Genomic DNA, 12,473 nt, shown 5'->3' on the forward strand with positions numbered 1-12,473 from the left:
GCTGGCCTCTTTCTCCTTATTATTAAAAGCAACTCTCTACTCCCCAGCCTTCACGCATAAGAAAAAAGTCCTCTTTTTCCCAAAGTTACCACTTTTCTAATAATTAGAGGATAAAATATATTGACTCATCAAATCCCTTGTATTTTTTTTCAAAATATAAAGGTACTGTAGCTGTTTCTAATGGCCACTGAGAGGTGAAATGACCTTGGATCCGAGGTCTGGCCCTCAACGGCATAAGCCCAAACATGTCTCCTTCCAAGTTCCCATCATTGACAGATATTTATTTATAATAAGCTGGCAAGATATATAAAATCAAAATACCAGTTTATGAATTTATGAGAAATTTAACTATGGATCTTAGTGGTTACAAGTACTAGTCTGATTAACACATTCTGTCCCTATAAACAAGGAACCTGGGAAGCCAAATTACCTGGAAACTGTTTAGCGGGCCAGGAATCAGAACAAAGGAAGTGACAAGAGTCAAACAGTTAATGGCACCAAGCTCTCAGTCACCTGCCCCCATCTCCATGACAGGGACACACTTGCCCCGTGGACCAGGTCTGCCTGGCCTGGGCAGCCGCTCCTGGCAGTCACTGCTTAGATTGACACCATGGATGTTCACATCAGGGACTCCTTTGTCGATGTGGCCAACCTACGCCTTCTCATTGTGACACTCTGGCTGTGCAGTAATGTGGCTAATGACATCTAGCTTCACCTCATCCTTCCTGTTACTTCAACACTGAACTACCCGCTCCTGCTTCTAGTGTCTACACTATTTTTTTTCTATGACCTGAGACTAAGCCTTCAGGCAATGGTAAGTTAACCTCTGACTTGTTCAAGATACATAAGGACAAGTACTGTTTTTTTCTTCATGACTTTGTCCTAAGTATATTCAAAAAGAAGTCGTTGTCACTGCACTTTTGCTGTAGCAATCTATTGTCAAGGAACAAAAGTCCCTTCCTTTCCAATCCTTCCTGCTAATGAGAAGATCACTCAGCCTTTCACATCAACCACAGCGCCAGCCTCTCTCTGCCCTGCGCAGATTCTACAGAACTCACTGGCTGAGCACGGGTGAAAAAGTAAGGACACGTCAGCTGCCGCAGCCAAAGCCACCAGCCACTGGCAGGCCTGGGACGGAGGGCTTCCCTCATCCCTCACATGCCCAAGTCCTTGTCTCATCCCCACCAGTTATCTCACATAAAATAAAACTAAAATAATAAAATTAGCATAATATTGCTGATATAAACTTAAGGGGATTAGGAGCCGGGCGCAGTGGCTCACGCCTGTAATCCTAGCACTCTGGGAGGCCGAGGCGGGTGGATCACTCAAGGTCAGGAGTTCGAGACCAGCCTGAGCAAGAGCGAGACCCCGTCTCTACTAAAAATAGAAAGAAATTAATCGGACAACTAAAAATACATAGAAAAAATTAGCTGGGCATGGTGGCGCATGCCTGTAGTCCCAGCTACTCGGGAGGCTGAGGCAGAAGGATCGCTTGAGCCCAGGAGTTTGAGGTTGCTGTGAGCTAGGCTGACGCCACGGCACTCTAGCCTGGGCAACAGAGCAAGACTCTGTCTCAAAAAAAATAAATAAATAAAGGGGATTAGGAACTAAAGGGAGCTTGGAGATCATCTAGTCCAACCCCCATATTTTACTGATAAGGACACTGAAGTCCGGGTAGGGAAGTGACAGCCTAATGTGTCACGCAGTTGGTTAACGCAGAGCCAGAATTACAACTCAGGTCTCCCAGACCTAGCGGTGTTTTCCATCCACCTTATGGGCTAAACTACACTATGGGATAGAATTTACCCTAATGGCAACACAAACTGTAACCAGGGGAGGTATCCATGAATTAGGCCAGGCCTCCACGTTCAGTGCGGGTGAACGTCGGCAGCTCACTCTGTTCCGGCACAGTGTCTGGATCCCACACCGTGGGAAAGGGCTTCCTCCGCACGTGACACAGCCCCGGCCCATTCAGTCCTCTTCCTTTCACCCAGCCAAGCAAACCCCACGTTTGATTCTGACATCCTTTCTTTGCCATACAGTAACATGGCTCACTAACATCTTCCTCCACCTCATCCCTGCTGTTCCTTTCTAAGGAATCCGTCTTTTCGATGCGCTGAAGAGGCTGCTTTTAATGTCAACCTCATGGCTCTGAACGTCAGTTAAGGAACAAAGACACATAAAACAGGCGTGCACTTTAGGCGCCAGCTACGCTAGCAACTTAAAGACTGAGAAGCTTATGTCACGAAGCTAACCCCTGGGACCACGGTGGCCTCTGCTCTGTGACCTTCGCCACGCAGACGCGCCCCTGTTGCCACCCGGCTTTAGAGAGTAGCCCAGAACTTGCCCAGTCGCAGCAGGGTTCTCCAGTTCCTACTTTCGCAGCGATGCCCTGGAAGATGGCCTGGATGTGGGGCCTGCGGAAAGGAAGAGCGCAGTGCGGTGAGGAGAGATGGGCTCGGGTCTCAGTGAAATACTCAAGGACACCATGCCCTCATATTTGTCTTTCAAATGGGAGGCGGAAGTGCCCACAAAAAAACAAAGAATGTGCTAAGTTCTCAAGGGAGCTCCAGTCCCGAGCTCACTGTCCGGCTCCCCCACACCCTGGTGGGCCCTCCCAGCGAGGCCGTGCACCATGTGATCCGAGACTACGGACAAAAAGGCTGAGCAGAAGCATCGTCAAAGCACCAGAAGAAACTTCTATTGCAGCGTCAGAAGCGGCTGTGACTCCACACAGCAAGCAGCACGGAAGTTCCCTCAGAGACCCTCTTTCATTAGTCGGGACGCGTGTTACCAGGGACAGCCTGATTCTGGACATCGGGATCAAGAGTAAGACACACGGAACCGGAAATATTTCTAAGAGATACGTTGCTGGTCAGAGAAAAGCAGCCGTTCATTCCTTCCAGAACGGCCCTATCAAGATATATCAACCCATGAGGCTTTTTCCTCATGTTCCACTCACTATTGACTAACAAAGGCTTCTCCACAAAAATTTTTCTGTACAGACCCAAAATCTGACAGGATTGCAAAGTTAATGCCTAGAATTGGGGATTAAGGCAGCCATACCTTAAGTCTTAGAACTTCACTGAACTTTTAGTATCTTTCAGGTAAAAGTGCCATTCATACTTTTGCCAGACCAGAGTGAGAAAACTGAACTGAGGAGCAATTGGAACACCTCTGTCTGTCAAATACCTTCCTGTGTAGTGTCTGCATTTCTAACAGCCTATTGGACACGGGACCCAAGATAAGTATTTCTAAACTTTTTTTGTAGAGATGGGTCTCACTGTGTTGTCCAGGCTGGTCTCAAACTCCTAGGCTCAAGTGATCCTCCTGCCTCAGCCTCCTGAGCAGGCTGGATCTACAGGCACTGGCCAGCTCACCCAGCTTTTTAAACTTCTGAGAAACAGGAAGGCCTCTGTAGTTCTACACTCTGACGTACTGAAGAGAATGCCCAGACTTACTCATCAGAGAGGTAATTTAAAGAACAATCTTTCCAAATAAACACTTCACCTTTTAGGGTTAGGTCTGATCACTCCCGTACTCTTAATGCCTAATGTAATTCTAGAATATTTAGAAATCAAACCCATTCAGAAAAGAATGTTATCTTTCCACGTCTCCCTCAAAAGGATCCTTCCTTTGCTATTTCTTTCTCTTCTGCGCCACCTCTATCTTCTCCTACCTGGCTTTCTCTGTCCTGCAGTCTCAGCAGCAGCGTCCCCCGCGGCCTGAGTCACGTACAATTTATTACTTGCACCTTCCCACTTTGACTCTCCCTCCTGCTCACGCCGCCCCATGTGCCTCGCATCCCTGATTCCACAGCACCGAAGCACTTCCTCTGCTGTGCCAGCTCCTCCTACACACAGCATGGTCCACAGTGCAAAGTTTGTTTGTTCCCAAGTTAAGTAAGTCTTCCACCTCGTTCCCAGGCCCAGTCAGATTTTTCCATTACTCACAATTATTAAGGAAAGTTATTTTAGGACCACGCATCAGCTAAAAGAGGCAACCCTTATTCCTAAGTCCAGATAGTGCACGGGATATCATCTGAACTGCTTTACTAAAGCCTATTTAAAACTTCCAGTATCAGTCTTAAAGGAAATAACAGAAGGAAAAAAAAGCAAAAGAGGAGTGTGCACATATATTATGTCAAAGCAACAGGGTGTCTAGACATAAGAAGTATTTGCAGCATCTGTTAACTCCAACACTCAGAGCACCACGGGGGTGGGGATCAGGGTGGCAGAACGGCTCCCGGCTCATCCGCTCTTAAAGTGCAGGCTCCTCTGTGCTGAAAGGAACATGGTGCTGGGGGCACTCACCAGGCTTCTTTGTTTCCTCCTGGCATGAGCGATGGGCCGTATCGGGCCCCGTCCTCTCCACCACTAACTCCACTCCCCACGAATAAGATTCCCTTGGCCTTGAGGTCTCGACACCGTCTCTAAAGAAGACAAAAATAATTTCATGATGTTTCTAAAAGATAAGTTTTTCCCAATGAATGAGAGGAGATATAAGACAGGTATGGACAGCCCACATTTGGCAGGAAATGACCTGAGGATCTAGGAATAACTGATCAGTAACTGATCATTCAAGAAAGTTAATCCCCTCACTGTGAAAGTTAAAAAAAGAAAAAAAAAAAGCATGGACATTCAAGATACCTATCGTGTCCCCAAAAGGGAAATAATGAAGCCAAGCATGCATTCCCATTTCACTGGAAAAGACCTCATACCACAGACTCAATTAAGAGTTAGTTTAACACAAGTATGATTCACTGCCATTCAGCACTGCAGAGCACACAGGGATGTCTCCAGCATTGGAGACCATTGGAGCAGTGGTCCTCAGACACGTTATACACTGACATATCACGGATTAGTTGGGAGGGTGAGGGAAGGGGAGTTAAGCATGAATGCTCAGCCTGCCGTGTCTAAGCAGCAGCCATCCTCTTGAGCTCCATGTGTGACGGAGAACTTCATCCATCAAGTGCGTCTCAGCAGAAAAAAAGGCTGAGAACTACCACACCAGTACCAATCCCAAAGAGCCAGCATCCCTGAAGGACAGTTCACCCTATTGTCACATGTGCAATGCTGATACTTTTTTCTAGAATGTTCTCAGAACCTGGAAGAATTTGGACAGAAGAACACTTACTGTGGTATCCCTATATTCAGAATTTCCTCCATCAATGATGATGTCACCAGTGTCCAACAATGGTACCTGTAACCAGACACTAGCATTAGGTAGACCAAAGGCAAAAATAAAACATATCTTGGTCAATTGAAACAAGTAAGAATTTATCCCAAATAAATAGTCTAAAAGCACTGATTACCTGACCTTCAAAAATTCTCTCTGTGGCTAGAGCTAGACCTTATTTAAAAGCTACCAAAACCAGTCAGAAACCTCCACAACTGAGATAATTCTCTTTAACCACTCTAAGATTCTACAATGAACAAAACCTAGTTGGAAAATTTATTTTTAATGTGTACCACCTGCCTGATTTATATTCCCAAACACTAGGGCTAAGACTAGCTCCAAAAGATTAAAACACCTCCTATAAAATCTCCGTGTCTACAACAGAGTAGGGGAAGAGTGACTACGTATCAGATAGTTTAGTGTATGAATGAATGATTTGAGCACCAAGGCTGGAGACTCAGGAACAGACTGAGTCTTGAACAAGGGTATTTGCCACAGTGTACCAGGCAGGGCTGACTCTATCTTCTCCCGTCAAGGCTCCAGTAACATTACTTAATATTCTCCTATATGAAAGAACAGTCCACCATTTTTAGCCCACTCTGTCTGAAACTGATTACAGGCGATTTGGCATCTCACTACACAAAATGGTTAGTATGTCCTCTTTTTATCACAACATCCATCCTTTCTAGGTCATTTATTTAAAAAACAGTAGCATACTGGTTACAAATTCTCCCTGTGAAAACAACCCCACTGTTAACACTGCTCCTCTAGAACAGGAATGTTCAACCCCTTCCCTTGTTGGCCGTTGCTGCGTTTCTTACAACACAATATTTCTTCCAAATGGGAGTACCTTGGTTTTTTCAGAGCTGTTACTGTAGAATTATTTTTGAGTATATACATAAATTATTTCCGCTGGTTCCCCTTCATTCATATGCATTTTTTTTTTTTTTAAATTTTTAAGAGACAGGGTCTCACTCTGTCACTCAGGTTGGAGAATCCCTGGGCTCAAGGAGAAGCCATCCTTCCACCTCAGCCTCCCCAGTAGCTGGACTACAGGCACACACCCCGACACATGGCTACATTTGTTATTCTTTGTAGAGACAGGGTCTTGCTATGTTTCCCATGCTGGTTTCAAACTTCTGGCCTCAAGCAAAGAGCTGGGATTATTATAAGCAGGAGCCACCGTACCTGGCCCATATTTTTTCTTTCAAAAAAGATATATGGCTCATGCCTGTAATCCTAGCAGTCTGGGAGGCAGAGGTGGGAGGATTGCTTGAGTTCAGGAGTTTGAGACCAGCCTGAGCAAGAGCGAGATCTGTCTCTACTAAAAATAGAAAAATTAGCTGGGCATCATGGCCCACTCCTATAGTCCCAGCTACTCAGGAGGCTGAGGCAGGAGGACTGCTTCAGCTCAGGAGTTGAGGTTGCAGTGATCTATAATGATGTCACTGTACTATTCCCCGGGCAACAGAGCGAGACTCTGTTTTAAAAAAAAAGATATACTTGCTAAAGCCAAGAATTTGTTTGGTACAAAAATATGAACCTAGTCCCTGAGAATCCCAAAGGAGATCTGTTATCAATATTAAGTTATACAATTATTTAAGAATAGTTTTATAGGAATACTGAAAACAATGAAATCTATTTCTAAATTTGGACACTAAGATATATTAGTGAATAGTACTAAACACTCACAACACAATACTGTAAGATCTTATTGAATATCAAAGACAGAGGGCCAATAAGATTACTATTGTTCTTTTTTTTTTTTTTGAGACAAGGTCTCACTCTATGCCTGGGCTGGAGTGCTGTGGCCCAATCATAGTTCACTGTAACCTTGAATTCCTGGGTTCAAGTGATTCTCCAGCCTCAGCTTCCCAAAGTGCTGGGATTACAAGCACAGGCCACCATGCCCTGCCTGTTTTGATTCTTCTTGTTAATGAATTTTTATTGAACTGTCTCTTTGTATCCTCAGAATTATTACCACCCAAAGATATACTGTTACTTAATTAGCGCCAATCAAGTTAAGCAACACTGAAACATTTAAGTAACCATTTTGTCAGAACTGAGCGGTTCATATCAAGAAATTGAAAAAAAAAAATCCCTGTAGTAAAGTGAAGTAAAATAGCTAAAGGAAAGATAAAAAAAACAAAATAAAACAAAAAAAACAAAGCTCTGCTGTGCTGGCAGCATTTGAGGGCAGAGCGGGCCTCACCAGTTTCTCGATGAAATCGTCGACAGCCTGACCGGCCTTCACGAGGAGGATGATGCGCCGGGGCTTCTTCAGCTTGGAGACCATCTCCTTCAAGGACTGAGCACCGACCACTTTGGTTCCTTTTGCCTCATTGGCCAAGAAATCATCGACTTTGGAGACCGTCCTGTTAAAGGCACAGACCTAGAAGGATAAAAGTCCTGATTAGGAGATCTAGGATACACAGGACCTTCAGACTGTGGACCAAGCAACAATGAAATTTCTATTCAGCCCAAGGTCCTGGGGAGGTCAGACCTGCCTTTCCCTTGGGCAAACGCTGGTTGATCGCTGTAAAGTTACCTCAGGAGGATGAAACGGCAGAGAACTGAGGTGAAGGAACTGGTTAGGGCTCCGAATCAAATCTAGGAACCGGCCAGTTCAACACTGGACTTTGTCTTTTGTCACTGATAATGCTGGCATCTCAGCCACTTTAGTATTTAGAAGACACATTTTCAGCCTCCCCAGATCGCATTAGGCAATGAAGTTAGAGCTCTACACACCCAGCAGGACTTCTCCTCCTCCTCCACTCACCACTACTTAAGATACTGATCCGCTTCTTCAGGCTGCACACGTTACAGAGCGCGTAGACACCTTCGGCAGGACTCCTCCTCGGAGAACTGCAAGATCAGCCCTCCCACAGCCACGGCTAAGTGGGCTTCTCCCAGAAAAATGTCACGAGCAGCAACAGAGAGCATTTAAAGAGAAGCATGTTCCAGATCACACGGGATCTGTCTGTGAAATCACAGAGCAATCACGGGCATTCGGCTAAAAGCACACCAAGAAGCACAGATAAGATAATGTGTCCCCACCACTTACCACAAAGCCGTGGTCATTCATGTTCAAAATTAAGTTCTGGCCCATGACAGCCAGTCCAATCAGCGCGATGTCAGCTCTGAAAGGCCGGAAACAGAACAAAGAAGAACGTGTCAGTACCAGCTCCAACTCAGAGACCCGAAACTTTGCAGCCTTTGGTGTGACTGGTAACTTGTTGAGTTTTCCTGCGCCGCTGCCGGCTCACGCCTTGGGAGCCCGGCATGCACGTTCCATGCACATTCCGTGCAAGTGCCAGAGGCCGGCCCCCACTCCGTCCCTCCGCGGAACCTCGGGTCCTGCGGCAATCAAGCCGACATGCCCTGGGGGCTCACCCACGAACGCTCCGTCGCGCCCCAGTGTCCCTGGCTGTCATTTTTATCATTTTTACTACAGGTGTCCTCAGAGAGGGTCGTCCCCTCTGGATCCCGGTCCAGGCCACCCCGGCGAGGCCTGTCCGCGGCCCCTTCCCCGGCCCTCTTGGGAAGGGGTTCCGCCCCGGGCCTACGCCGCCAAGAGGGCGGGGGCTCGGTCCGCGGGGAAGGGGTGGCTGCGGGGCTGGCTCGGACTCCGGGGTTCCGGAGCCTGAGACCCTGGAGGTGCGGGGTCCGGGGTCCCACGAGGCCGGGCTCAGGCGACCCCCAGGGCGGAGGAGAGAACTAGGCAGATTCCGACCCCAGAAAAGTTCCCCGCAGGCTGAGGCCAAGCTCGGCTGCCCGTGGGCAAGTCACTCACTGGGCCATGGCGGCAGCGGCGGACAGAGCAGAACCCGAGAGCCAAAGAGCGGACAGATCACGGTTCGCGGGCGAGTGAGGCAAAGGCAGGCTGCAGCTCGCTTCCAAAGGCTGCGGCCGCTCATTGTCCGGCTTTCTGGAGCCAGCCAATCGGAATAAAGGGGCTGAACTATGCAGCCACGCTATTGGTTCTGTCTGGCGCTTGTTAGACCACCTGAGAGCGAACGGGCCCGCCCACTCCCGGGGCAGGATCAGTAGAGCGCCGAACACATCGATGACACCGCCCCTAAGCAGGCCCGGAGCTCTGCTGCGGGAACGCGGAAGGAGGGGCTTATCACCTGGTTCTCGTCACCCCGCCGGCGCAGAGCTCTACGCCGCGGCTCCATGCGAAGGAGGAGATCGAGGGAACTGCGCCATTGCCGCGGAAGCACCTCGGTCCTGCAAGCCGTTCGCTTGGCGCAGCTGTAACGGTGGTAACTCACGTTGGACCGCACTTTACATTTTACACTTTACGGGGCACTTGGATGCCTTTTGCAAGAGTGTCCATCGCTCTTTCCTCCCACCACTGCCGTGCACTGTGGGGAGTATGCGTCGTGTCCCTAAACTCCGGGGAGGAGACCAGGTTTGTTCCTCCTGCCACGTGTGCACATGGGATGGGGACCAGGAAATGCTGATCCTCACACGACCCTGTGGGAAATGTGTACCCCTTTTGCAGGTGAGGGAACTGAGGCGCAGAGAGAGTAGGCAGTAAATTTATTTGTTGGAGTGTGATGGGGCTAGGACTTCAGTCTTAGTCTTTTTTTTTTTTTTTCCTGAGGGTCTCTCTCTGCCCCGCGTGGATTGCACTGGCGTGATCATAGCTCACAACCTCCAATTCCTGGTCTCAAGCGCTCCTCCTGCCTCAGCCTCCGGAGTAGCTGGGACTATAAGGGCGCACCGACACACCTGGCTAATTTTTCTATTTTTTGTAGAGATGGGATCTTGGGACGTTGCTCAGGCTGACCTCAAGCAATCCTCCCACCCCGGCCTCCCAAAGTGCTAGGATCACAGGCATGAGCCACGCGCCTGGCCAGGACTTGAGTCTTTTGATCCAGGCTTGAAGATCATGGCATTGAACCCCTTCCAGTTTTGTAGAGGCTACATGACCTGGGATGGACCAGACTAAATGGAGGGCAGACAGGCCAATCCAGCTGTCTTAAGCCAGGCATTAAAGAGATTTGCAAAATTGTCAAGCAATACTACTTATCTTACTGAACTGCTTTTTGTTTTGGGAAATTGTTATTCAAAAGTGTCTCAGTTTTAGTTTTTTTTTTTTATTTCAGCATATTATGGGGGTACAGATGTTTAGGTTACGTATGTTGCCCTTGCCCCCCCCTCCCCCCCAAGTCCGAGTTTCAAATATGTCCATTCTTCGGGTGGTGCGCATTGCACTCTTTGTGTATGCATATACCCGTCCCCTCCTCCCTCCTCCCCCCTGCCCAACATCCAATAGATGTTATTCTTATATGTGCACTTATGTGTTGATCATCAGTTTTAGTTTTTAAAATGATAAATACTTACATAATTGAACATAAACAAATGCTCTTTGGGTTCTCAGTACCTTCTGTGTATGAAGGATTGTGAGACCAGTAAGTTTGAGAATCACTGACCTATCCCACTCATATTTCAGAGCTATGGAAACTAGGGCTCAGGGAACCAGTGAGACTCGCTGGGTCACCTGAAAGAGCGAACCTTAGAACTGCCTCTTTGGGGACTAATTAGGTGCTCTCCAAGGTCTCTCTGTTAGGGCTCAGAAATGATACCCCAAAGTATGGTGCTGTGGCATGTTGAGTACTTAGAGCTGAAGGACATCGAAGGGCCTTGGAAGCAGAGTCACTGACTTTCTCCTGCCCTTCTGCTCCTGCTCTCCTTTCTCCCCTAAGGCAGCCCAACGTGGGTCTAGAAACTAGAAATAGGACGGTAGCCCCCACCTTTCTGTGTAGGAGCTGGCCATAAAGTTGCTTTCTGATCTACCTTGTCTGATAGTAGGTCATAAGACCCTGAATGATTCCAGAGTGGGCCATGCCCTATGCCTGGGAGGAAGGAATGCTACACCGAGAGGTCAAGAAGAAATCTGGACAGACAGGCTTTGCTGGTGTTAAATTAGGTTTAGCCTAAAGCTGCTTCTTTACATATTTGACGTTGGGCCTAAAGGTTTCTTCATACATAGTGAACTGTAACCTAACTGGATGGTAAACAAGCTGCATAACCTACTCTTGGGCCAATCACCTAGTTTCTGTCAATCAGAGGCAACCAACTGTTCAAACCCTGTTCAAATAAGACAATCACCAAGCTGTCACCAGGCCAGCTGTTTCTGTACCTCACTTCCATTTTCTGTACATCACCTTTCTTTTTCTGTCCATAACTCTGGGTTAAAACACAGGCTGACCGCGATGGCTCGTACCTGTTCCCCTAGCACTCTGAGAGGCCAAGGCGGGAGGATCTCTTGAGCTCAGGAGTTCGAGACCAGCCTGAGCAAGAGCGAGAGCCCGTCTCTACTAAAATAGAAAAAATTAGCTGGGCATGTTGAGCACCTGTAGTCCCAGCTACTCGGGAGGCTGAGGCAGGAGGGAGGCTGAGGCAGGAGGATCGCTTAAGCCCAGGAGTTTGAGGCGTTGGCAAGCACCCTGTTAAAGGCACATGGAGGAGGCACCTGAATCCACCTGGGGAAATATGACAGCCTCCCGTAAGCTCAGACTATGAGCTGGTAGGATTCAGCCAGGGGAAGGGCAGGTAAAACAGCAACTCAGGCCTTCTGGAACCAAAAGCAATTCGGTGTCTCTGGAATATGGTGGGACTAGAGGAAGAGATCAGAGATGAGTCTTTGTCTTATATTGTTGTATATTGTGAAGAAAAGACAGCAGAGCTTGTCTTTCAAAGCAAAATTTGTCATCCGGGCTGGGGATCCAGCAGAAAAAGGGCTGTTTCTCCGCCCTGGCTAAGTCTAATTGTCAACCCTTGGACCTAAGCTCAGGCTGGGGCCCATGTTCCAGATATTGTACTGGCATGCTCTGGAAAGACAAAAAAGTATTCATGATGGGATGTGCTGGGGCACCCTATCCCCAAAGGAATGTAGGTCAGAGGTAATGACTACGGGGAAGAGGATAAGATGCCTGGGATGGTATGTGTTCGGATCAGGAAGATGGATACAGATACTGCCATATTCATGGGCATGGCATTGTAAATAGGAACTTTTTCTATAGCAAACAATTGAAGTAACAGACCAGTCTATCACCAGCTGAGCTTGAACCATGGAACCACTCAGAAGCACGACAGGAAGCTGCAAAGTTGATCTGCTTCTTTCTCCAGAGTGTTTCACAAGGAAGCCCAGGAGAAGTGTCTTGATTCAGTCCCGTTTTTCCACTATGATTTATGTCTCTTCTTTCAGAGTCCTTTCCATACAAAAGATAGAAACTGTGGGTCTCCTTCTTGCGCAGGCTTGTCTTGAACTCCTGACCTCTAGT

General features: G+C 47.7%; 1 protein-coding gene across 1 annotated transcript in view; it reads right to left on the minus strand.

Moving 5' to 3' along the window:
* PGD (phosphogluconate dehydrogenase) overlaps nt 1-9,065 on the minus strand; it is a 17,047-nt gene extending 7,982 nt beyond the window's left edge. Inside the window, exons 1-6 of the mRNA XM_012662499.1 lie at nt 8,972-9,065; nt 8,243-8,318; nt 7,391-7,570; nt 5,137-5,202; nt 4,314-4,432; nt 2,344-2,417 (exon numbers count right to left, since the gene is read on the minus strand). Coding sequence (XP_012517953.1) covers nt 2,344-2,417; nt 4,314-4,432; nt 5,137-5,202; nt 7,391-7,570; nt 8,243-8,318; nt 8,972-8,979 — 523 coding nt within the window. The 5' untranslated portion in view covers nt 8,980-9,065. The remainder of the gene's footprint in view (nt 1-2,343; nt 2,418-4,313; nt 4,433-5,136; nt 5,203-7,390; nt 7,571-8,242; nt 8,319-8,971) is intronic.
* Nucleotides 9,066-12,473: the final 3,408 nt, after the last annotated feature.

This window comes from Propithecus coquereli, unplaced genomic scaffold (assembly GCF_000956105.1).
Source record: "Propithecus coquereli isolate 6110/MARCELLA unplaced genomic scaffold, Pcoq_1.0 Scaffold77, whole genome shotgun sequence".
Taxonomy (NCBI): domain Eukaryota; kingdom Metazoa; phylum Chordata; class Mammalia; order Primates; family Indriidae; genus Propithecus; species Propithecus coquereli.